Below are 27328 nucleotides of genomic sequence, written 5' to 3' on the forward strand. Positions count from 1 at the left end.
ACATACGAGAAATAAATTGTTATTCCAAGTACTTTTATCTGAGAAAGAACAATTTTATCAAAACAACTATTTTTAAATATAAAGTATTAACAGGTGAAATGACTGCCAAGTGTTTAATCGTTAATTGTATGTCATTATTTCTGTTTATAATTTAAATTAACTTTTTTTTTTTTTTTTTTAACTTTTTTCCACAATATGTCTGTCTTTTTTTCCTATGGCCATGACAACTATATAGGCCTTAAAATAACAAAAGCAATGCACTGGAGTAATGACTGAAAATAAAAAATCTAAACATAATTACCTTACAAAGGTGTGGGGACCTTATTGTATTCAAAGCATTGTGTGGCCTTATTTCTGTAATTGCTCCACCCTGTGTGTTCACATTAACATTTCTATAATGAAGGCTCACATGACCCATCTAATCAAGTCAGATCTAGAGAACTCAATAATCATTACAATAAAACTTTACAAACACAAAATATCAGTTTAACTCAATGGGAAACTTTGTCTATCATTAGAAGCATTAAGCCATATCCTTAAAAGAAGATACATTATTCAATATTTAGGAGGGGAAAAAAACATGTATTTATTAATTTTTAAACAGAAAATTCTCATATTGTAATCTCAGTTTATTTTATCTGCTAGCTATTGCACCAGTTGTGTTATTAAACCAGTACTAGGGGCAAACATATAAATATATAAATAAATAAGTTTATGTCATAATGTTCTCTTATAATTAATAATAATAATACTAATATAATAATTACTAATAATACTGCGGAGAACCAAAGGTTTTTGCTTAACATTTAGTCGACTTATCTGTCTTCAACTTCTGTATTATTTGTACATTTATTTTCTTAAAATAAAAAAATAATTTCTAAAATAAATTAAAAACTGTAGGGATTTTTCCTAACAATATGATTGAATATGATGAGTTTATCATTTAAAGTGTATATGTAACTTTAAGAGAAATTAAGGTTTGTTTTTTACAAAGTGCTGATTAACAAACTGAGTACCGGATAAAACCGGTTCTAATGTATTGAATGTGTTGTAATCACAGGAGAGTGTAGTCTTGTTTATTTTTTATGTATGAAGAAAAATGTTGCTCGTCACATTTTTTTAATATTCTAAAAAAAAAAAAACTACTTGCACTGTTACCTGTCGTGTTGTTGACGTCAAACCTACGTCATTTCTCGAGGGCTGTCATTGGTCCATACAGCCTCATCGTTTCTCTCGCAGTGGCCATATTTGTTGATGTGTCATATCAAAGTGACTTGTTGGGCTATCAGCTGGTAAGGCAGAGAGCTCAAAGTTCAATATTATTCCGACCAGAACTGCACATTGAGCCACATCATGGGGTTTTCGCATTCGGTGGGTGAAAATATTACCATTTTTTTATTCGTCATTCATGTCAGATGCTTTCTGAAATGTGAGCGGGTTACACCTCTCTTATCAATGTTAGCTTAGCTAGCTTAAGCTTAACCAGTGACTCCACACAGCATGTCAGTCTACATTTTAGCGTTAAATCTGTTGGAAACATCCACTGTTGGCTTGCTGTGTTGTAGCATGTGCTGTGTAATGTGTTGTTCCCAATATGTAGTCGTGGCTACGCGAGCAGCTAACGTGCTAAAGTCGAAATTAGTAGGGCTGACGATAAATAAAGTATTATAAGTACAAATGGCACATCGGCCTGGTACTCACTATCTACACAGCCACCAACCAAGGGTGTGTTTATATGTGTCTGGCTACTGACGGTGTCTACTTTCGACAGTGATATGGCATGACACCTGTCACATCTGCATCACTGTGTTTGTTTTAGCTGTTGTGCTTTCACTGCTTTTACACACATCACCTCCTCCAATGTGTTGCTGTATGTTACATTAACAACTGGATTATGGTTAACACAAGGCTTTCAGGTCTTGCAGTAAATCTCTAAATTGCAATCCTTCATTTGTGTAAAAGGGCAGAATGCTACACTCATGGAGATGTTTTAATATCACAGTGACTTCCAGTTATTTGTGTTTATCTCTATTAGATTTAAGCCTAGACTAAATGCATCACACAGATACAGGGCTAGGCTAATTTGTTTATTGTTGTTCTCGTGCTTTGAGTGACTACAGAAACTGTGGCTGTATAATTTCCTTCCTGTCTCTGAGGAAACTCATCCATAAATGTTGTTTCTTAAAAGCAAACATTAGAATGAAGCAGTGTAATCAGTATTAAAGTTTATAGCACAATCCCTGTATGGACACATACTTTGATCAGTTGTTGCACTTTAAAGATAAAGAAACTCAGCGAGGTTATCGCCCACACCTATGTAATTGTGTGACGTTCTGGGCTGCATTTCCTGTGCTACAAGGTCACACTCAGGTGTTGACAGGACCACACCCCTTGATGTGTTTTAACACAAGTAAGTATGTATGAAGAGCATGTCGGGTATGTGTTTCTTCAGGTAACAAATACAGTTGTAAATCACGCGAGAACTAACATGAGGAAATATGAGGCTTATTGTTGGGATTATCAGGGTTTTTCCTGTCTCGACACAAAAAACTAGAAGAAACCTGGAATTTTATGGCTGTTCAAAGAAAAACTTGAGTCACATGATTTATAAAAACCCAAACAGTTTATTGGTCTTTCTTGTAAACTAAGTATCAATCTTTCTCCGGTGTCTGCCCCTCCCCTTGTCTCCAGCAGATTTGAACAAGAGAGGGACAGCAGGAAAAGCCTGGTCCTGCTTCAGATTCAAACATGATGGAGGGATCAGAGGCTGAATCTGTGTCACAGGGGTTGCAACCAGCAGACCTGCTTCACAACAGCACATCTAAACTAGAAGATGAGCCGCAAATCTCTCACAACAGTGCAGATGGGGCAGAAAAGCTCAGTCAGGCAAAAGATGAAGCTCAGCTTGACAGCGAATTAATCAGGACTAAGACAGATGTTGACACAGACTCAGAGACGAAGGCGGAGGCTCAAATATGCAGTCAGGAACGTGTAGATGTGAGCGAGCTGGGTGCTAATACCATCTGTGAAAGCAGTTCTATTGAAGGTGGGATGCCTATACTTTTAAATGAGGCTGGTGGAGCTTTGGCAGCCCAACTCACCACTTTGAATAATGTGGAAGAAAGCTCTCCATCTGTTCTTGAAGGGACCATAGAAACCTTTTTGACTTTAGATAAAGTGCAGGATTCGGATGCCATCTCTTCAAACAGCATGGAGCAGCCATCAGTCTCGGCCACAAATTGTTCCACAGAGCCCTCACCTGCTGATGAAAGCGTTTCACCCTGGAGTCCTTCTTCTTCCGTCCAAAGCACTTCCAAAAATTCCCCAACGGACTCCACAACCACCTCTGGGATCTCTAATGGCCCGTCTACCCCCAGTTCAGATACTGTCAGCTTCTCTCCCGCTTCCAGCCCGCAAACCAACACCACAGCCCCCTCGCATGCCTTTTCAAGTCCGTATGACACTGATTGCAGCCGAAAGCTTATATCCCAAATCCAGCGCTCACTGTCACAGGAGTCACTGCTGGATGAGCTGGAGTCTGAGCTGTTCTCTTGTCAGCAGCCTGAGGGGGAGAATGGAGGGGAGAGGAAAGGGAGCCCGCCTGTCAATGGACTCTCTCCAGACCAGGAGGTCTTTGAGAAGTGTGTTCAATACAAGTATGCACAGCAAGAGAAAGCTATTCAAAGGTAAACTGTTGTTTCAATGGCACACTAGACCAGCTTCATCACATAACTTTGCAGCTATTGCTATTTGTACAGTTGTAAACTTTCAATGCAGTGTGTCACCTTAGCAAAAGGTTTATCTTTATAATAACCCGATTGTTTTACTTCACTTTAGTTGCATTTAATCTGCCCTCATTATGCTTGCACAAAAGAGTAATTGTTTTTGCACACATACAACCTAATGTCTAAATGACACAAAGTAACCCACAATTATTCCTATTATCCTCTGTTGTTTGGCCTTTATAAAGGTCTGAATTCTTCAGAGCTCTGTATGATCTGAGTTGTTTGTGTGTTTGTCTTTGTGTGGTGAATTTGAATGTACAGGTTGCTTGAAGAGAACAAGAGGCATCAGGAGCTGATCCTGGGGATCTGCTCAGAGAAGGACAACATGAGGGACGAGCTAAAAAAGAAGGCTGAGACAGAAAGGCTGCTCACGTCCACTATTAAAAAGGCCGGTTTTGTTTTCTAAAATCTATTCCCATATTCCCATTGTTTGTAATCTTAGGGCACTGACTGATTTTAAGCATAAATAGCTGATGTAGGCTTCAACTACCCCTCGGTCACCATGAATGTCTCTCCAGGCTATATTTAAACACTGTTTGGAAACAATGGCAACCTTTTATCTTTTGTTTTTCATGAACAAGGAAGTGCCCCATTAGGATGGACTGTCTGAATTCCTGCAAAAGGGCCAGACATTAACGTCTGCTTATTATTATTATAATCATATAGCACACATATATGTTAAGTTTTAGGGATTGTGAAGGAAAAGCTTTGCCATATAGCAGACGTACAGATTAAAACAAACATGGTGGCTTATCAGACTCTTAGTTATACGGTTATTTTTGACTTACTTTACTGTATTTCACACCAAAAAACTTCACAGCTGAAATGCACTGATATTATTTAGGTGAAGAGAAACAACCGATCATTTAGGGTACCTTGAAATATGTATTAAAGTAGATAAACAGGTTATTAAAGATATATTTTAATAGCAGAACTACTATTCATTCTTTTGATTTTGATCTCCTAAAATAAAAAACAATGTGAAAAAGTTTAAAACGGAAAATTCAAGGAACTATTTCCTCTCATAACAAGGCTGCGCTTCTTTTGGAGGCCAAATCAGAGGACAAATGGTGTCACATTGAAGCTCCAATCAAATCTGGATTCTAGCCCTGTGCAGCTGGTAATTAGGGAAGTCAGACAAAGCAGCCTAGTGCGAAGAAGAAAAGGGACACAGAGCTCTGATTACTAGCATTCAACATGCATCATTTGCATGAAAGGCTGCTTTTATTTATGGGAGTTCTATGTGTTTAAGAGTGTCTTTATGTTTGTGTGACATATCATTTGATTTAGAAAGCTCTACCATCTACATAGCTCTTTAATTGATTGGATCTCCTTTATTCATTGCTTCAGGAGGAACAGTAATTGAGTCAGGCCTTCTAAGAACCGTTTTGTTTGTTTAAGCTTTGTGCAAGCAAAAGGGTGTAGGAGGGATTTCACATACATCCATTGTATGCTTTGCTCCTTTTTCTCTTTTTCCACCACAGTTCTAGGCGTACTATATTAAATGTCTACTACTTGTGCTTATTCTGCAGCAGTTTAAAAAAAAAAAACTGAAAAGTGAACTCTATAATAAAAAACTATCAGATAGGGCCTGATCTATCTCAGACAAAAAGATTGGAGGAAAAATGTCTCTCACATGTCATGAAAGTCACTTGTTGCTGAAGGGCTTTCCAGTACATTTCAGTCATATTTCGCAGAAGAAGTATCAGATTTTTAGGACAAACTGCATTCCTCTCTTTGTGCCATCTAGATGTATTTGGCTCCAACATTTTGCGTCAGGCATCATGCTGTGTTGCAGGTGTGGCAGAGGCCTGCTGTTCAATTCATGTTGCCCAACAAGTTGCTAACCCTGTCTGTATACTCCTTGTCTCTACAGTTGGAGGGGAGGGTTGAGGAGCTGCTAAGAGAGCTGAAAGAGTCGCGGGACAGACTGACCCACCAGGATCACGTAGCTAAGGCCGCCCTCCAGCAGATGCAGAAGGAGACGTCCTACCGGGTAGAACAGGTAAAACTGGAAGCCAAATGCAGTTCGAGTCTTTGATAAGCTGGTCATTGCAGCTTAGTTTCACCCCAGCCTGATCCTTATTTGCATGTCTAGGCCTGTTTCATTTCAGCACTACAGCAACCTTATGTTGCTGAACTGACCGATTACATCACCATGGTTTTACTTTAAAAATAAGATTATCACATCCAGTCCAAGGGCAGTTCTTTTCTCTATTTTTCTCTATAATAGATTAACTGCATTTATGAAAAGAAAAAGGAATTTCAGACTTTGCAAAAAACAGTCAGAGGTCTTAAGTTTTGTCCCCCCTCAACATGGAATTATCCATCTATCTATCCATCCATACCCAGTACACTCTGTTTGATGTTACATTTTGTGCTGTGATGTTATATCAGGTGACTCCCAGTAGAACATATCGAAATCTGATTATCTGAATATGAATATAGGACAATAACGTTATCTATCTAGATGCTTTAGGGGAAAAGGTAATTGTAGCTGCCTACTCTTCCATTAAAAACATTAATAAAGACTAAAATTACTCAACTCACCATGCCCTGCACTTCAGTTTTTGAAAGGTAGGCCTACACATGGAAAGCAGCTTACAACAGTCACACACAAATAAGTTCTGCTTGTTTGAATGATTATGATGGGATGAGACTTTTAGACACGCGTTGCCAATTTCCCCTGCCTTTAAACATTTTTGTTCACATGGGTTTGCTTATTTGTGTGCATATTTTTCTTTCAAGTTTGTTTTTATAGACCCCAAATGTTGCTTGGGAAGTAGTGTATACCAGTTTCAGATCCAGTTTTGTGCGTACACTGTGCTGAGAAATCAGACCCGAGTTCTTGTGGTCAGAGAGATGTCACTCAGGCCGCAGCTTGACAAAGAGAAATGAACTGCAGCGAACTCAAGGCTATTAATGATGACTTCACACACCACAGCACAGCACTCTGCTGGGGCTCTGAATCATACATTATACATAAAACATCAATAAGATTTATTTGAAAATAAAGTATATACAGTGGAACATTGTCTTTCAATGTTTAATTTAAAGAATTTTTGAGACTTCTCTTGACAACAATGCTGCAGCCAGTTGCTTAGGTTAAGACCGCATTTTCAATATGGCGACCGGCATCAAAGGTCTTAAGAAGTCCCCTTCAGTCATCAATTTTCAGACTACATCCATGTTTTAAATGTCTATGATGAAGTAGCACATTTGGTACAATTGAAACATCCACACATCAGCTACTGTTTATATCTTACCATAACTCCAGACATCATCACTCCGATGTGTGTGTCTGCGAAACAAGATGCTTTCTAATGCCATCCATTTTATTGGTACCTAAAGATAACATCTCAATTGATTAGTGAAATGGTAATTAAATGTGAAAAAAGAGGACCATGTCCCTCTTCTTCTTGTGAAGTGTCTCTATAGAATTTGCTCTTCTCTAATTCATCATTATCACTGCCAGTCATTAGCTCCTACTTTATTTGATTAAAATGATTGCCTAAGCTGAGAATAACAAAAGTAAAGGTTACTGAAACTGAAACTGAAACTGGCTAAAAAAAGCAAGTCTCTTTAGTTTCTTTGAAGTTGTTCGCACAAAACCAGCAGCTAGGTGGGTGGTCATGGTGTTTGCACATAAAACTCTTGTTATTGCAAATGTAATCACTTGTTAAGTGAACAGTGTGGAAAAAAAGCCAATTTTTCATCCACGAGGTCTGCACACCTGGCTGAAATCATGTAGGGTACTTCTCTGTTGACAGTTTTGTCACACTTCACAATTTTTTAATTTCATAGTTCAGTGAACAATACAAGGTACATTTGGCACTCAGCTGCTCCTTTAAACCCTTTCTCTTATATCAGTCCTGCCTTGTGTTATGATGGTGACCCAGTCCTGAGCTACTTTCAGCTTTCAAACATTTAATGTGGTCATCATTTTAAAAAAAGTCCTTCTTTTTTTAACTTCCACAATATGATTCTTGATTTAAAAAAAATACATTTTTATTTCTAGATACACAATACACAGCAGCTTGTATAGCTAGATGCAGTTTCTTCTTACTCCTCCTCCTGCTCTCCTTAATGTTCACCTGTTAGCGCAAGCAGTAAGGATTTACCACAGGAACAAAAAGCTCTTAACCAGAAAGTCAGAAATGGCTGTGAGCGATTCATCGGCATGAGGAATGAACACAGCAGTGTGAAACCTGAGAAGAAAACTGAATGAAGTGTCCCTATAGAAGATGAATTAATCTATTCTCTGCACTAGCTTCTCCTGTGTGAAGTATTGCTGCTAGAATAACATTTCAGTCTACATTTTATGGATGAACAATGAATTACTTATCCAAGAAAATCAATTGATCATGAACTGAATTGATGGGTTTGTGTTATTTTGTTGGTCTTTCATAACTTGAGCAAGTCCAGGTTGAAGTAACGGCATGCTGAGTAGAGTAGCCTCAATATATAATCACTCTATCCACCGTGATATATTTCTAAGGAAACTTCACCCTCTTCTGATCTTTATGGAAATGTAAAATGATAAATGACCCTGATTTCAGGTGAACAAGAAGTCCGAAGAGGCGCGCCAAGAGAAGGAGGCCATGGTTATGAAGTACGTACGGGGGGAGAAGGAGGCCCTCGACCTGAGGCGAGATAAGGAGAGTTTAGAGAAAAGACTCAGGGAAGCCACCAAGGAGGTAGACCGCCAGGCGTTGCGAGGAAACCAGCTGGCTCAGGATAAAGGTCGACTGCAGCAGTTGCACGAAGTGAAGGTAAATACTTTTGTCAGTTTGAAGTGCCTTTTGGGAAGCATCTTTTCTAAAACCCTTTTACAGGCTGACATAAAGTATCAACAAATGTTGTGACTTACCAGGTTTTATTTCAAACGGAGGAAAAACAACCCTCGTTGTCATGTATTTAATGGAGCACTCTATGTGCTAAGTCTATTGATTATATATTAATTTGACACATTTAAAATGTACAATGCTATGTGTTTCATTAGTACTCAGCCAAAGACCTTTTTGCTGTTGAATCTTCTGAAATTGTTTGGGTTTTGTGTTCACAGGAAGGCGAGGTTAGCAGGCTGACCCGTGAAGTGGAAAAGTTGAAGGAAGAGGTGAACTCGCATCTGATCAAGGTCAAATGGGCCCAGAACAAACTGAAGAGCGAGGCAGATGCACACAAGGTAATCAAGCTTAGATCATTCTGCAATTATTTTGTGTTAAATCTGTTGCTTATGGAGCAATCATGTTGTGCTGCAGGAATGAATCGACTGCAGACACATTTAAATGAAATAACAAACAGTTTAAAAATAGCTGGATGTACTCATTAATATGTCTGATACGTTTGTCTACATAAAGTCCTTTCAGCTTTCATAATGCAGTGTATAAGTTGCCCACATCAGTCTGAAAGAACATACTTCAATTTCTGGTTGATATCTGTATTAAGTGTCATCACCTTGTAGTTAGTCAGAGCTGTGTGCTCTCCTCTAAGTGCTTCCAGGATATAAATGACCCCCTTTAGTCATTTTATCTGCAGAGACTCCACAGAAAACATGATTAGATGTGTTTTTTTCATTTATTTCAGAGGCGAAATGAAATGGGACGAAAGTGGTGCAGTAATGATCCTGCAAGGAAATCATCATTAACAATGATTCTATTTTTGAAAAAGTCTTATCACAAAATATTGCTTTTATTTTTAACCGCCTCCGAACAAATACACAGCTATAAACAAAAGGGAAAGCAGAAACTGTGTGGGCGCTGGAGGCCGCGGGATATGAGTCACTAATGTTTCTGTTTGTGTGGTAGACTTGTGCGCATTTAAATCACTCCCTGTATATATGCATTTCCCAGAAAACAAAGTCATAAAACAAGAACCTTTTACAAACCATTGTTATGGCTTCTTACAGTACAGGTTCCCTTTGAAGCAAAACACCCTTTTTTTTTTTTTACTTTCATAATCCTAAAAGTGTGTTTATACAACTCTGTGTGCAGGAAACTAAAGACAAACTGAGAGAGACCACGTCCAAGCTTACCCAGGCCAAAGAGGAGACAGAACAGATCCGCAAGAACTGCCAGGACATGATCCGAACATACCAGGTCTGTGGTATTTATCACATAGATATTTAACGTTTGCTCACATTCTTTCTGTGTCCGAGAAACAAAATGTTTGACTGGAGATGTTTGCATGGACGTGATTCAGATAGATAGCAGGTTTTTCTTTGCTGCGCCAACGTTTTGTACTCATCAAAATCTTAACTCAGTAAGCCTACTCACTGAATCGACCAACTTATATGTGCCCACATCCATCAGGCTCATAAATGACTGATCTGTGTTTATTTGTTTTTAACACCACTCTTTTAACCTCTCATAATAATTATTTATGACCTATTTATCATGCTTTTAATACAGCCACTTGTATGTGTGTGTGTGTGTGTGTGTGTTTTGTTTTCTTTGTTTGTGCTCACTGATGCTGAAATGGATCAGATCTGAGGTGAAGAGTCTGTTTAATGGGACTCAATGAAACAGGGTTGATTATGTCTCTGCAGAATGGCAGTTTTCATTTAAACCTTATGATGGTGGTAAAGAGCTGTGTTTGAAAGATGAATTGGAGCGGCTGTATTCGTTCATCAGCAGTTTGCTGTCAGAGCAGACTCAGACAGCAGTGCAAGCAAACAACAGAGGAAGATAAATACAGTATAAATATCTATAAACAACAACCAATCAAGCTTTCAGGAAACCCAAAGTAAAACATATAATGAAGTTTGTGTCAGTTTTGTATACTCGTATCGTACTTAAACAGGACATTACACAGTAACTTTCACCATCTGGTTAATCAGGAAGGAATCTCTGCATGTCTGTAGGTTTTTTTCATTATTATTTTCTCCACAACTTTTCATCAGATTGATTTCACACTTGGATCTGGAAACAAATTTGACACTTCAATATGCGTCTAAATTAATTTTTACCATGTTGACTTTTCTCCAAATCCTTATCTTTGCTACTCCTCTGACTAGTTTTGTGCAATCATGTCCAATTTGTGAACAAATAACGGAATACACTGACTTATTTTTGAAATTTCATACAGTTTTATTGTAGCTAGCCCTTTAAGGCAAATACTATGAAAAATGTCACATCTCCTTAATGCTTTGCTATCGCTACATACAAACAGTGTGGGGGGTCTCGGTATCGCGCATCCATTGTAGGATATAAACATCATCATCTCCGCCCACTCGCACCCGGTCAATTTTCCTGACTTTTACTTGCTGCATTTACATGTGCAGCCAATCCCAACAAAATTCAGGGATTTTGTGTATTTCTGAAAACTCTATTTAACTTGCCTACACAGAACTCAAGAAAGTCAAACTTTTATCAAGGGTAGGGTCAATCAGATGCGGGGGTCTTGGAGAAGCAACAAGCAGCGATTTAATTAAAAAACAAAATCACCCTCAGATATCTACGTTTGAAAAATGTTCTTTACTTATTTTTTTATTTCTATAACGAGTTGCTGCATTCTCCCTGCTTTTTATATTTAATTAATCTCTTCATCTCTCCTGGTTTTTCACGACCAGCCCATCTGTTACTGCTGATTGAGCTGTTGAATTCTCTCTGTCTCTGTCGTCTCCATGCTCGTCTTGTTTTTTTAATCTTGTTTTCCTCGTCCCTGCAGGAGTCAGAGGAACTCAAGTCCAACGAGCTGGATGCTAAACTGAGGGAGACCAAAGGAGAGCTGGAGAAACACAAGCAGGAACAAACAGACCAATTAGAGGTGAAATACTGCTGTGCGCACACACACACACACACACACACACACGTTCTTACACACATATACTGTATATAGCTGTCCAATGAGAAGGCACTGGAGATCTAGTTTATATGCTTGCTTTGTGTCTACAGACATTTTTGTTGTTCTATTCCCATCTCTTTGACAATCCACTAGAGACAAAAACAAAACACTAATGCAACTCGGTCATTAATTCAATATTACATATACACTCCACTCAACCCAGCCAATAATCAGCTTTTTTACTCGGGCTCTTTTGCCAGCTCTGCTCGTAAAAATGTTTATTTTCAGCTGTTTTTGTCACTTTGAGAGGTGTAATAGCTTTAAGTAGGAATGAGCAACACACTGGCACATAGGCTCTACAGGCACACAAGCATGCACACAGTGTCAAACATGGACTCAGTCCAAACAAAATGGCCTGTTTTTCTCTGCCTTACTCTAAAGGGAATCACGATTAAAAATAAATGGCCTAGAATTAATCAATACAAAAGCTCTGCCTGTCAACAACAACCCAGAATACAAACCATGTGTTTCTTGTCATCATTTCACAGTATTGTTTACTTTACTCAGGATGTTTACAAATCATTCAAATGAACAAAATGTGACATTTTGGGGCAGTAGCTCAGTCTGTAGGGACTTGGGTTGGGAACCGGAGGGTCGCCGGTTCAAGTCCCAGTGTGGACCAAATATGGAAGTTGGTCTGGTAGCTGGAGAGGTGCCAGATCACTTCCTGAGCACTGCTGAGGTGCCCTTGAGCAAGGCACCAAACCCTCTCCCCACCACCAGCTCAGGAGCGCTCGCTGTGTGCAGCTCCGTCACTCTGACATCTCTCCATTAGTGCATGGCCATAGGATCCTGTTTGTTAATCATGCAACACACACACAGGCTGAAATATACACATGCACAGAGTCTAAAAACAGAATTTCCCCTTGCGGGGATCAATAAAGTAAATCTTAATCTTAATTTAGGAAGTCATCAAGTTTAAATTTCATGAATTAATTTAGCAAAAATCCTACTTCCTTATATTTTATTTATGATTTGATCATAAAAAGAATATCAATTCTGTGAAATATCTTTTAACATTTCCAATGCCGAGTGAATTGTAGAATTGATACGCAGTGTTTTGTGCAAAGTGGTTAAAACGATGCTAAAAACTGAGAATTAGGACACATCAATGTTGACACACATCTCTGCTCTACTGATGAGAAATTAGTTCAAGACTGTGTTAATTTTAGTCCGTGTGTTATTCCCAAAATATGATGCAACTCATCCGTGAAGAATGCAAACACAACAGTTGATTTTCCATTACTGTGTTGGTTGTAAATAAAATGGGATGGGGAGGGGAGGGGAGGGGATGAATGGAGGGCATGGGTGGTTAATTTGTCGGCATCTATTTATTACTGGCATGTCGTCTTGGAAACCACAGGCTGCTAATAGCTTCTTGGAAATATTGACTAGCAGTGGTACCATTAATGGCTTTGTTGAAAAGATGAGACGAAGCATTAATAAGCTTTGCTTTCATGTACGTAATGAGGGCAAAAGCAAAATAACGTTAATGAATGTCGCTCTTTGATTGCCTCGGAATGCATGTGTGATGAAATGATGCCAATGCCAAGATTTCAGAAAAAAACCTTTCATTAAGTGTGACTAAGGATTACGATGGTGGATATAACCGTTGCACGGAAATGGTATTGTGTGCAAAATCTTCAATAAGAAACAGCTGAAGAGAATGCTTTTTTAAAATAGGTATCCTTTAAGAATTGAGGATAAATATCTAATATAGAACTTGATACATCTGGCAGCTGCATCGAGTGAAGGCAAAGGAGCTGGATGACCTGAAAAGAAGCTACAAGGAGGGCATGGACGAGCTCATCACTCTGCGCACAAAGGTTTGTCATACAGATAAGTCAAAATGAAATAAGAAAAATCTGTGTGTAAATGCCAGCAGTGCTTAATAAGAGTTCATTTTTTCCTACTTCAGTTAAAGTGTCTGGAAGACGAGCGTCCACGCTGGGAGGACGAGCTGAGCAAGTACAGAGAGATCATCAACCGGCAGAAAGCTGAGATCGGCCGGCAGAGAGACAAGCTGGGGGAGATCACGGCGCTCGAGGAGCAGCATGAAAGGTACAAACGCACACATTACTACTACACAACTAGCAACTGATCATGTAGGAGCAACACCGAAACAAACTCATGGGACAGTGGCACACACTGAGACATGGTAGAGAGAAATCAATCAACACGCCATAGGGTCAATATTTCTTCTCCAGCATCTAAAGGAAATTATGAAAGAGCAGATTAATTTACATTTACAGAAGACAAAATATGACAACCCAAATTCTAATGTGAGGCACAAGTTAAGCATTTTTTTTGTTACCTTCTATTTTTCTTATTGTGTGAATGGATTCATTAAGTGAACTAAATAAAATGTTATTGATTGATTAAGCACAGGTTGTTGCTCACCACTTCTAAGTTTTTTCTTTACATCAGTTATACATCTCAGCACTGATTGTGGTACACAGCTTTGCAACAAAGACCCATAATGTAAAGAGAAATATGGGTAACCAAAAAGCAGGCCAGAAATAGAACAACCTTGGGCTGCTTTTAAGCCTAAATTGCAGCTAGGACACCTTTTTAAGATGTTGCTGCTCGCTGTAAACTCGGTAAATATGAGGGTTTTTTGTTATCAATGCAGAGCTTAATGCTAAAACAAGCAATAACATGTGCTGTAGAAATAGCACATTCTAGGCGGCTCTTCAAATAACTTCGGTTCATTTTTGTGGAAGCCCATTGACCGATCAAATATCGTAATTGGCTGCTTTGTTTAAGGCGGAAAATGCTTTTTTTAAGATGTCGTAATGTAGATTTTTAGAAAGGAGATGTTGTGACGGAACTATAAGATCAAACTTAAATAAGAAAGACAGTGAGACATTTGAAGCTCTACACTTCACGGTGGAAGCAAATATTTCACAAAATGCTGTCGTTAAGTTTCTAAATGGAAGTATCATTGCATGAAAGAAGGACTCTTTTTAAAGCGTTTAGGTCTTTCCAAGTTTCCTATCTCAGCTGAAATGTGTCATTTGTGTAGTTCAACCTAGCGTCTGTTCTTCTCCATCCAAACTTAATTGGTTTCTGATAGAACTGTACAGGTTGTAATAGAGACTTTGTCCCCCTTTTATTTAATTCCTCAAGCACCTTTCTCCCAGGATTCCGAGGTAGGACAGTGACAGATATAGCACACAGGGCAGAGAGTGACTCGGGTCCTTCTGTGGGTGTTTGGCACTGCCAGCCATGTGCACACAACTTCATAGGAAGAGAAACTTTTCCAATTACTGAGACACTGTTCTTTTTGTGTGCCAGAGTGCCATAAGTAGGTGACGCAACACCAAATTGATTTGAAGAAAAGTTTGTGTTTTTTTTGGCTGTAAATGAAGAAACAGGAAGTTTTTCACCACTTGAAACACATTTTGGTTTTATTAAGAAATAAAAGTTGATGCCTGCTGTTTAGAGACAACTTCAGTAACAGGGAAGATTGTTACCTTCATTCTGACCTGTGCTCCATGGCTAAATTGTGTCAAGCCTTTTTTTTTTTATTCTTCTTATTATATTGAAATGGTTATTTGTAATTTCTGCTATCTTGTGATTTAATTTGAGAGTCTGTTTAAACATCTTGGTAATCATTTTTGTGACACACAGGGATCAACAAGAGGTCACGTCTCTCCGCGAGGAAGTGGACGGCCTGACCAACCAGATGGCCGACCTCCAGCGTGACGTGCAGGGCAGCAGGGAGCGTGAGGCCGAGTTACTGGGCTTCACTGAGAAGCTGAGCAGCAAGAACGCCCAGCTGCAGTCAGAGAGCAACGGCCTCCAGACCCAGCTGGACCACCTGAGTGGCACCTACTCAGAGGTGCAAGCGAGGCTGGAGGAGACAAACCGGCTACTAGACGACAAGGTCAGGAAACTATTATCTCCCCGACTTAAAGAGTGAGATGTAGAACTGATACAGGACTTACTACTTACCTGGTTTGAATGAAAAACCTGCTGACCTACCTCACAAAGGTTGTAGAAGCCTCATTTTTAAACATGTGTATTTGAGTTTTAGTGTATTTAGTTGTTTTTTTCCCCTTTTCTTTTTAATCTTCAAAAAGTGACACCAGGGTCACCGGGTAGTCTAGCGGTTATGTTGCAGGTTCCAAGTACAGAGGCTGTAGTCCTAATCACAGGGATGCTGCATGTCATCCCCCGCTCTCTCCTCCCAACATATCTTGTCTCTCTTTAGCTGTCCTGTCCAATAAAAAGTGGAACAAATGGGATCTTCTTGCCTCTGACATACTTATGACAGCTGAGTTGTCTGACCTAGAACATCCAGTGTCCTTGAATTGTGATATTTTTAGTCTTTATTTGTATTCTTCGGAGCAAGCAGACATTTTCACAATATCTAATTTCTCTGTTGTGGCTTTTAACGCATATTACTGAATTTCCCTCCCCGTCTCCGTTAATCCTGCAGACGCGGCACCTGAAACAGGAGGAGGTGCTGAGGCAGCAGGAGGTGCAGGGCCTGCAGGAGGAGCGGACAGCGCTGCAGGCGGAGGTGACCCAGCTGAAAACCAGAGTTGAAGAGCTGAGGGACGAGCTGGTGACTCAGAAAAGGAAACAAGCGGCAAACATTAAGGACCTGACTAAACAGCTAACACAAGGTCAGGAAAACGCCTTGCAGGGAATTCCAGTAGTTCCTCTAAAGCATATTGTACACATACAGTACTGAATATTTACTGAGCCGATACGGAGGATTACACCTTAAGAGCATCTATTTTTCTTGATACCAAAAGTCTTGATGAACTCACCATTCTTCCCCAGATTCAATAAAAGTTTAAAGACAGTAGACTGTTAAACCAATTGACAATCAAAGATTAGTACAACCTTTTGATTCAACGTATATGAAATGGACATAGAGTCTGCAATGAACTGAGAAAATGTGCGTGCAGGTGTTTTAACCTCTCTGTTTGTAATAAGCAGCCATTGTCCAAATATCTTTTCTGCAGTCCTACTTGAATCCTAGAAAACTGGTTTCACTTGAGGCTTTTAGGAGATTCAAAATGACTGAGAGAAAAGCACAACCTGCTGCAAAATTTCTGTTTCTCATTTTTGAAATTGGTCAATCATTTGATTTCACTTTACTGTTGTGCATTTTTAATACACTTACTTGACAGACAGACTGTCCACACTCAGGGTTTAATGTCAGGTCACACCAGTTAGAGTCAGGCTGATTTGTAACAAAACAACATGACAGTGTGCACATAAATGAGCTGTAAGAAGAGCTCATGTTTTTCTCTGTCTAGCATTATTAAAGTGATCCAGCTCCCCCTGCTTTTCTCTCAGGGTACACACAGTCACCTTAAGGCATACAGTTCTCCTCCATTATCTTGCATGGATCAGCTTTGCTAGTTTAGTTTGACACAGAAGACATTTATATCAGTAGAGAGCTTGTGATTATTCATCATCAGTGTTGCAGTTCCAACTACAGCAAAGACGTTCATCTGTGTTTATGCATAGAAGGTTTGCTGAGCACGCACTCTTCTTCAAAAGCAAACCTGGGTAACGCTAATTCAGGTGGACACCTTCACAGAGAAAGACTCGGATGAAAAGGATGTTCAGAAAACATAATGATGCTTAGCTTTGACTTTCCTTGTGCTTTTAAGGACTCTTTCTTCTACATTAGTTTTCTGCATTGCTGGTTTTTCAAAATCAAGTTATCTATGAAGAGAAAATACTAAAAACGGAATTTCCTTATTAGCCTTTAAAATGCATTTTTTTTGTTCTTACAAACTTGAAGTCCTATTCAGGGGTTAAAGATAGAGACAGCTCTTTCTCAAAGCATGTGTCTCAAACTTTCAGATCATGTCAATGACACTCTTGTGGGTTATAATGTCTTTGTTTGACAGTTATCTGTTTTCACCTCTCTTGCAGCTCGAAGGAAACTGGAGCAGACTGAGAATGGAGTCTGTGACCGGGATGCCAGCAGTATGGGCAGCCGCTCAAGTTCCTCAGGTACTGCTCCGGGATTTGGTTAGTATTTAACACACAAAGAAGTAACACAATGAAAATACTTTTTTTCTAATATTCTTCCTATAAAGTTTGGTGGGATAGATTTGCCTACTAAAGTGGATGTTTATCTATAAAACTCATAAGACAACATAAAAAAGTATATTAAGTTAATATCAATCTCTCCTCGCTTCAATTCCCAAAGGCTCCTTGAACGCTCGCCACGGTGGGAGCAGCGGTGTCGATGAGCGGTCACCAGAGAGCCAGTCAGGTCCTTCAGTCGTGGTTGTGGACAGCTTCCCAGAGGTCGACAAAACCGTACTCGTGGATCGTATTGTCCGGTTGCAGAAGGCGCTCGCTCGCAAGCAGGAAAAAATCGAGTTCATGGAGGATCACATCAAGCAGCTGGTGGAGGAGATCCGGAAAAAGACAAAGTGAGTGGCATGGAGCAGAGTACAGAGAGAGAGAAAGAGAACGAGAGGGGACAGGGACCTTCTCATCACATTTCTTTACTGCAGCGTGCACTCTCTGACCAAACCGCTTCCATGAAGGGAATCCAGCGGGGGGCTGATTGTACTTGGCAGTGGATGAGCACAGATACATACTCACCTCAACTTTATTTACACACCACCTCTTACACAGACATTCAGCTCAAAGTGCTTCACAAAAGGGACAAGCAGAACAGACGGAAAACATGAGCAAGTAATGCAATTAAAGAATAAAGCCATTCAAGACTACAAACATGAATCTCAAAAATGTAAATATCCAATAAGTGAAAAGTCAAATCAGCTTAAATAAATACAAAAAAGGAAAAAAAAGAAATAAGAACTTTGACTCAGACAATAACTCCAAATCAAAAGCTAGATTCAAAATGTAAGCAAAACTTTAAAGATACAATATGGAGACATTTTTCACTAAAATATCTAAAGTAAAAAAAAATTATAAATCCTATGTAAAGTATATTGTTCTTGTTGAGTACTTACATTCAGTCAAATATTTCCAACACTTATCAAAGCCAGAGAAATCCTTAACGTTAGAGTTGTTACGGGACGTGTCGGCCGCAATGACATGACCGACACAACATTTTTATCGTTGCCATGGAAACACTGGGTGAAACGTCAAAGACTGCTACATACGGAAGCAGGAACTGCTACTGAAAGCTGCCTTGCTGTTGCTGTATGTGTTGCTGTGATAAAAAAAAAAGTCATGTAAATTATACTTGGGTGCATTACCTCGTCTGTAAACATCTCCTCCTCGGGTCTGTTTCGCCCGTTCGTCTTGACTACGGTTAACTCTGAGTTTGTTTTCCTTCCGTGTTTGGGTTGGAGTAGCAGAGAGAATCCCTCCCAAGATTCCCTGCTAGTCTCAACATCAGCTTTTGTTATTGTTTTGTTTGACAGCCCCCCTGGCGACTGAATTTGCATATGTTAAACTCTCTTTAAAAAATCAGTGCAAACACTAGAAAATGTCTTATACAGTGTTTCAGCCGCTTCAGCATTTTTATTTTTTTTAATGTAACAGTTGTGCAGTGTTGCTAGAGGTTGTAATCCTTTCAGCAGACTTGCTCAAAGCTAAATTCCGGATGCTCCACCACCACATCTAAACACTCTTTATACTGGTACCGGCACAGATACACTAAAAGAGGTGTTGGCAGGAAAAGTGTATTTCTAGATCACCTGTCATACAAAGAGCAACTTACTGTATAGTATATCACTTTGACTGAAAGCGTTATATAAATAAAAGTATTATTATTATTATTATTATTATTATAGTGATTTACAAAGGGGAAAACAGACCTTTCAAAACCCATTCACCAAAAATAAGACATTAAAAACAAAATATGTTCAAACTGAAGCCCAACAAGCATTGATTTGACTATTTTATCAGCTAAATGCAAAGATCACTCCTCACTCCCTAGGACACTTTCTCACCCCCAAAATGTTCAAAATACTTTATGACAACTCGTCAAGTTGTCCAAAGAAATGTAGCAACACTCCAGATGATCGCATTCAAAGCCACTCCAGTGTAGCACCTACAGACAGCACTTTCTTGCAGCTGGTTAGAAGTTTTAGACGTTAATCTTGATGCAATGTATTCCAAGAAACTTTTTCTTATATTAAAGCACACAATATGAAACTCGTGTGTTTCAGTGCTTCAGCTGACCTTGTAAGACAGGATCTGCTTACACACACGGTTTATGGCCCCCTACATCCCACTGTGTCTCCTCTTTAGTGTCTAACTCATGCAAACTCTGCGATTCTGATTCATAACAAAGTTCAGTCCGAGCTATTTATAGTCCAGCCGATACGGATGCATTTTTATGGATCCTTTGTAATGTTCCATCCATATTCATGGCTATCTCTCAAACTACAGAGACCGTGTGAAGGACGGCGCAACTATCTTTAAGACATCATAACTCTCCCTACTTAGGCTAGACCTTGAAGTGAATTATGGGCCAATGCCAAGATAAAAATGGGGTTGGGTATGAGATTTTTACATAAAATAATCTCTAAAGACGTAGAAACATTTCTCTCCAATGGGCAAAATTTGTGAAATCTCCGTTATTGATCTGTATAGATCACTCCATTTAAGCTCTGCATCGCTTCGACTCTGGTTTCCAGATACAACAGACGACTTAATTCTTCTCGGATCATCCCACTTCTTGTTTCTCAAGCCCTACACTCAGATTAAATTCATTAGCCGCAACCTACATTCAAGAGTTAGGATTGAGGACGAATCCCACGGTTGCTGGACTAAATTTAGCTCCCTAAAAGATCTCTGCTAAGCGGGGGGTGTCTCAATACCCAGAATGTGAATTTGTCCTTTCTGTCCCTTTCCCTCCAGGACAGGCTGGTGATGAGCTCACTGTAAGTCTGAAGCAGGAGATAAATGAAAGAGACACAGATGTGGAACAGAAGCTTAGAAGGTCTCATGAGACGGACAGTTTGAGAAAGGAAAACAATACGCTGATGTTCGGTTTATGTTAACAAACCCATTCCACTCTTTTTTTTATTTTTTTTTTTATTTTTTATTTTTTTGCATGAGGATTGTAACCATTTACATCTCCTCACGTTTATTTACGATTTGCCAAAGTATGTAGAGTTCTAAAGTGGGAGGCGCTATTTCCAGAAAGTAAATCTTCCCAAATGCATTTTGACGAGAAACATCCAAATAGAGCGCTTCAAATTCTGTCACGTCCAAAGCCAGCTGCACATGAAAACTAAAGTTCACACAGTAACACAACCTGATTATAAAATCTGCAGTTTAATTGAATTTACATTTGATTCCGGATCATTAATGGATCAAATTGTCCCCTATACTAGTGTGATTAAGTGACGCATACATGTGCTGTCATCATCAGGTCATTGACCGCAGTGCTCACATAGTGTAGTGGATTTGTAGTGAATGAGCTAAAACGTGCAGAAACACAAGGATCCTTTAGAGGCAATGATGTCTGTCCTTCAATTCCCACACCTGGTTATTATGACCGTTAAACCTTAATGTTGCCATCATCTGACTTGAATTAAAATGCTGCTGGTATGAAGCACATGAGGACAAAGCTGCAGGAGGGAGGTGTTTATCAATAGAGCATCTCTTTCACTCCGTTAGGTTTGTGATCAATGGGAACGTTGAAGCGGAGCGATATAGGCTCTGGCGATGCCCATTATGGATCCGCATCTGCTAAATGTGGTCAGGATACATTATAATGGCACCCCTTCAAGGTTATCTGGGATTTCTGCACCCACTGGCAGATGTTTCTGGAGATGCTTGGAAATTAAAGTAGTGCCTGTGATGCTTCATAAAAAGAGGACATATTCAGGCTTATTCAGCTTTATCAAGAATGTACAACTGAACATGGAGCATCTAAAACCACTCAATATAAAAAGGATGTTCTAAGTTTTTGGGCTTTTCCCTGCTTATGTGTGCATGCTAAGTATAATATACCCCTGCGTCTGCACCACATTTATGCACCAGGGCTTTGTATTATGTTCAGATAGAACACCTTGTGGAGCTGCCACTGTAACCAGAAATGCCCCCGTCACTTCATGCATGCTTGTGCTGCCACCTTCATTGCTTTGAATTCTCAAAACTGGAAATTAAATTGAATTGGTACTCAAAAAGTTCAAATCAGAGTGAGGTTTATGGCCAATTTGACCTTTTTATCGTGATGTGAAATTAATGAACACAGAAGTAGAATAAAACGAATATAAAGGCTGTAGGGAAACACTCCTACTTACAAGAAACTTCAATCGAATAAGATAGAAACAAACCATAGAGAATAATAAGATACAAACAATACAACTCTAAACATATCTATAGGTGTTATATGAGTTATTGTCATGCCTGATTCCAACGTTACTTACATCCCTGCCCACGCATGCCACTCACTACCCCGTGTGGCCACATCTTTAATTTCTGTCACTTTTTTTTGTTTTTACTAAACACTTGCGTGATGGGACGGGGGTCCAAATATGGACCCTTGCAAGTCTAGTCAGAGGTAAGTCTCATTTTCTGTCGGTGCAAGCTCAGGTGTTCTGTGTGTTAGTCTGTGTGTGCAGATGGGGATTTTGTTTGCTTACATAGCTGCTGTGTCATTTCATTTCATTCTATTTTTTGCACCACTGACATATTTCTCTGTTGGTTTATAGTGCTAACTCTGCACAATACAGTTTTAGGTTCATGAAGTGCATAGATGTGTTTTATTCTGTGAGAGATGTAGGATACATACACAAAAAAACACCTTAACTGTATAAGAATAGAAAAGATGGATAAGATGTAAACACAGAGTCCCAGTATGAGTGGTTAAAATGCATGCATCACTTCTGGTTTCACTCTTCCTCACTCCCTTCTCTTATAGTTGGCACTTTTGATATCTTTATTCTTGCTTTGGGACACAAGAGTCCCAGGCTGCATGCCCAGTAGCATGTGCAATAACTCACAACCCTCGCTCCATTTATGCATGGTACACACTCTGTCTTTAAAGAGAAGTCCCTTGCATGTTTCAACCCTTCAAAGATCTCTTTCACAACAATTGAAAGCCTTCTAAGTAGACCCTTTTTTTAAATTTAGACTCAAACAATTCTCCCAGTCATATGAAAAAATCATCACAGGGCAGATTTATTTCGCACATTCAATAAAAAAAGACAATTTCAGCTCTGAATTTTTAAATCTGTAAGGTTAATCATTTCTATTCCTTTTTATTGGTTGTATATCTGCTTTTGTTTTTATCCCTGTTTTAATTAGTTAATTAGAAGTAGAAGTAGTAGATTTAGTCGTAGTAGTAGAAGTAATTGTAGTTGTTGTAGCAGCAGTTGAGTTGTACAAACTGCAGCCTTTTGGGTGCTTTCCACTACAAGTAGGCCATCACTGACTTTGTAGAAAAATGCTGATTTCTCCCTGTGGAAATCTTCCCGCAGAATCTCACTTACGGTCAGGAATGTCCCTTTGCACAGAGCTCATCCTGCAGATACCCACCTTCATCTTCTCCTTCTTCATAATATCCCTCTTAGACACGTGCTGAATTTGAACTACACAAAGGCAGCGTGGGGATGAATTTTGTCTAGCTCTTTAGTTGTAAAGCTGTGTGGAGGGCAGGTGAACACTACTGATTTCTGAGCCGTCTCAGGGGACTTTCAGGAGGTTTTTGACCTTCTCTGTAAGACTGTGCACAGGCCTCTGCACCTTTTTAAAGTTCTAGGTAATAATGGAGGAGGAATGCAATTAATGACACTCCTATAATTAAACAGCACACTGATGTTGGTGTTTACTGGGCTGGGATGAGTAGCAATGAATTGAACTAAATAGCCATTTTTTTGTTGAAATGGAAAAAAGAGAAGTCATAAAAAAATAGTATAAAATCTCGCTTAAATTGAACCCTGCAGCTCCTTCTGATTAAATGCATCCCATGCACATTTCAAGGAGCCATTCCACTTGATTTAGTATTCTGGAAACATCCTCTGTTTCTTCCGCTGGAATCAATTTTTCCTGCTCTGTTGGAGCTCTTCACGCTCCCACCTATAAATCCCACTTTTTCAATTTTCTTTGCTCAACGCTCTCCAGTTGTTGCCACTTCGTTTCCTCCTCCTTCTTTGAGCATGCCGTTTGACTCATCTCCTCCTCTTCCTCGCCACAGAATAATCCAAAGCTATGTGCTGAGAGAGGAGTCAGGGGCCCTCTCGTCGGAGGCGTCAGACATTAACAAAGCAAACCTGAGTAGGCGAGGGGGCATCATGGCGTCGCTGTACACCTCCCACCCGGCGGACAGCGGGCTGACCTTGGACCTGTCACTGGAGATAAACAGGAAGCTGCAGGCAGTGTTGGAGGACACACTGCTGAAGAACATCACTCTGAAGGTAGGTCCTCCCTCAGCAGACATGATGCTGCCTAGATTGAGAGATTGAAAAGTTGAAAATACTGATTGACATACTTTTATTGGTTATATTGATGATAGATGCAGTTTCCTACAGAACCCTCTTGTGTTGTAATTTAGTATGTAATTGCATCAGTCAAGACCACCTGAGTGAAATATGAATTGACCATGTCAATGCAATTCTGCACCTTGGATTAGACTTGACTTTTAAACTTATTGGAGCAGCAATCAGTACAGAAAAAAAGACAAGGTTGGTCAAATCCAAAGAGAGAGGGGATGGTGTGAGTGAATGTTGTTCTGTTGATTAACAGTTGTTAGATATGCTACACTACACAAAAATCATTATCAATACACAGAAAATGTTTCAATTCAGTATTTCTAACTCAATGGTCTCTCATTTCATAACAGTTCCACTGCCTTCACTTCGACTGACAAAGTTGAGGTGTTTTCTATTGTTTTTTAAACTCATCATTTACTTTTTCCTGACTCAAAAACGTACACCCTACACCTGCTCCAGGAGAGTGCAGAAACCCTGACGACCACCTTTACTGCCCCTCTGCACAGTGTATGAACAGCTCATGCTGCATACTTGATTGACGATGATTTAGTGATCACGCTTCGGCCTCATTGGCTGTATGAAAGTCGCTCAAATCCAAATCACACACAGGTCAGATCTTCACACAGTGCTGCGTGTGATGTGTTTGTGGTTGTTCTTTTGCACATGTGGGTCAGTCCAGGACTGTGACCAGATCACACAGGAGACCGATAAAAGCTATATTTAAAAAGCTATGTGAACGTCCACACTAAAAAATCTGATCTGAGCATAAAAACAATCAGAATTGAGCATTAAAGTATGCAGTGTGAACACAGCCTTTAAGAAGCAGTTACTAATGCTTCTATGCACCACTTGACTTTACTTGACTTTCCCCTAACCATTAACCTGAAGATTATTTCTGTCATTAAAAACACTCTAGGAACATCTTGTGTCAACACTTTAAACGCGTGCTTGCAGACATCTCAAATAACTTCCTTTCACGGATTTGTACATTTTGTGTTTCATCGTCTTTTCTCAACACAAGCCTTTTTGTTGGCAAAGAACTCATTCTTGTAAAATAGAACATTTTTCATTCTTTAACTTGATACTTTCTGGACTTTTTGTTAAGTCCCTAAAATATCATGTTTTTTTTCAAGAAGTGAAAGGTAATCATGTACTGTCCTAACATTCTGACAGTGTTGCTGTGGATGAAAGCGTCACAGGAAATGTCAGACCTGCTGTTATTATTTGTCCAGTGGGTAATCTGACATTTTGGTTGTGTTCTCCTACACCTTTAAAGTCAGGTAAAGCTTGTGTTTCAGCGTCTGAAGTTGGCTTTTCACTTAATTTGAAAGACTGACCGTCATGTGAGGACACTGTGATGGTCAGATTTGTTGTCACACACTCTTGAAAGAGAGATGTGTCGGAAACTATGATCTAATACAGAAGCTGCATTATTGATGTTTTTGCTAAGAAAAGACGCTGTGCCCCACTGACATGTTTTTCTCTCTGACTAGTCTATGACCTGAAATAGTTGATTGAAACCTACTTTCACACTATTTCTCCTCATGTGGCTCCTGTGTGAGTTTAGTACAGCTTCTTCTTCTTCTTCTGAGCTTCTGCACCTGAAGATCTTTCTGTATTAAAAAGCTCCTGTGAGGACTTTTCAGAGGATCATTCAAAAGACTGAAATTAAAAACAATGACTTGACATGAGCTACAGAAACATTGAAGACACCCTAAATGTTTAATTACGAATTGTTGTAGGTTAGTCAAAATGTTATATAAGTTAGTGTGTTAACTTCAAAGTCGTTGTAACTTTATATCAAATACACCGGGTGGGTGAGCTCCTCCAAACAGAGTGACAGAATCAACATGAAAGGTTATCTGGGATTTCTAACATTGTGGAAATGTAGAAATGTGGCCATTTTGAATGTAGTTCTTTTGCAATTATTATTATTTTTTTTTCTAAAAGTTAGATTTTTATTGAAATTATTAGATTATCAGTTTTTCTTTTCTTTATGAGGCATTAAGACATTTTGATCCTTGCTCTTCATTTAGGAGTCTTTATTCAAGGTTTTTTTCGTTCACTTCAGTCTATTTAAATTCTCTTGCGGGCAAAAAATCTCTCAAAAACCTGAGCATCTAACATTTAGACGGCTAACATTTCTTAAACGTATCTATAAAGTTCTTCTGATTCTGAAAAATGTTTGTATTAGAGTTCACACATCAACAAGGAGGGCCCTCCAAACGTGTCTCATGTTTCGTTGCAGCCTCTTTGAAGTTTGGTTTTAATTGTTACATTAGATGCGTTGATAATTATATGTTCTATTTTTGCAAAACAAGCAGCTCCTAATTGTCTTGGTGTCAAACTTCCCCTTAAGACGCACTCCATAAAAACCTTAATGAGACAATAAATTGTGATGTGGGAGTATCTCTGACCTGCAACATTCTATCTGTGGATGAGAAATGATTGACATTAAGCAGGAAGAAATTATATACAAAGCTGACATGAGCACAATAAAATGACAATAAAACAAAAGGCGCTGACAGAGGCAAATTAGGACTTAACTTTAACTCTGATGGATGGAGTCTTTATTGTCATTTTCTGTTCAAACTTGCAACCACAGTCTTCACAGAGCCTCAAACATTTTATCACTGACATACGGCCACAGCACAACACTTCCTCTCATTCATTATCCCTTAAAAGTTATGTTGGAGTCTAAGTCTTTCCTCTCTCTCTCAACAGGAGAATCTGCAGACTCTGGGGGCCGAGATCGAGAGGCTCATAAAACAGCAGAGGGGTGCTGAGGATGACGCGAGGAGGAAGTGAGGAGACCCCCCCTCACAGGAAAGAGGAAATAAAGGAAGTACTCGCCATGAGAAGCTTATTCCCCAACATTTGAGGGAGCAAATTGAATGTTGTGAGTGCCAGTAGCTCCTCAGGCTTCGTGTTTGGAGTACCTCGTGAATATCGTCTTTGTGACGAACATTATCTGAACTTACTTGAACTTTCATCATTCCATCCACATTGAAGCAACTCTGTTTCCTCCCGCTGCACAGCAAATCTTCCTCTGGCTAACTTTCTCCTGAGCCTTGCCAAGATCTGGAAAAAAAAAAACCCTCTATGGGTCAGTTGCTTCGAGCTTGGAACTTTGTCTGCCTTGTAAATTGACTGAAGATTATAATGAATGTAGAGCAAATTCTACCTAGAAATAGAAAAAAAAAGACGTTTGTTACTGAAATGACTCAATGCTCCAAGAGACGGTAAGTAATCATCGCCCAGCAAGCTCGCTACCCTTTCCTTCCCATGTCC

The 27328-nt window shown here is 39.4% G+C and overlaps 1 protein-coding gene across 3 annotated transcripts; it reads left to right on the forward strand.

Annotated features, from left to right (window-relative positions):
- The first annotated feature begins 1238 nt into the window (after window positions 1–1238).
- On the forward strand, window positions 1239–26975 carry ccdc186 (coiled-coil domain-containing protein 186). Of its 3 annotated transcripts, none has more exons than XM_061029076.1 (16): window positions 1239–1371; window positions 2695–3686; window positions 4047–4173; window positions 5662–5790; window positions 8345–8557; window positions 8851–8970; window positions 9779–9883; window positions 11454–11552; window positions 13370–13456; window positions 13549–13691; window positions 15264–15519; window positions 16075–16264; window positions 17535–17633; window positions 17815–18043; window positions 23743–23962; window positions 26762–26975. In XM_061029076.1, the coding sequence occupies exons 2-16, from the start codon at window positions 2749–2751 to the stop codon at window positions 26843–26845; spliced, it is 3039 nt and encodes a 1012-aa protein (XP_060885059.1). In that variant the 5' UTR covers window positions 1239–1371; window positions 2695–2748; the 3' UTR covers window positions 26846–26975. The 3 variants fall into 3 exon arrangements, with proteins under 3 accessions (XP_060885059.1, XP_060885062.1, XP_060885061.1); XM_061029079.1 differs by having other exon boundaries at window positions 17535–17615; XM_061029078.1 differs by having other exon boundaries at window positions 1259–1371; window positions 2692–3686.
- Window positions 26976–27328: the final 353 nt, after the last annotated feature.

The sequence above is a fragment of the Labrus mixtus genome, chromosome 21 (assembly GCF_963584025.1).
Source record: "Labrus mixtus chromosome 21, fLabMix1.1, whole genome shotgun sequence".
Classification (NCBI taxonomy): Eukaryota; Metazoa; Chordata; class Actinopteri; order Labriformes; family Labridae; genus Labrus; species Labrus mixtus.

Excerpts from the sequence above, each read along its gene's own strand:
- ccdc186 (XM_061029076.1), top strand. The coding sequence starts at position 2,749 with ATGATGGAGGGATCAGAGGCTGAATCTGTGTCACAGGGGTTGCAACCA. Across the intron at positions 3,687-4,046 it reads CAAGAGAAAGCTATTCAAAG|GTTGCTTGAAGAGAACAAGA; the intron begins GTAAACTGTTGT and ends TTGAATGTACAG. Across the intron at positions 16,265-17,534 it reads GACTAAACAGCTAACACAAG|CTCGAAGGAAACTGGAGCAG; the intron begins GTCAGGAAAACG and ends CCTCTCTTGCAG.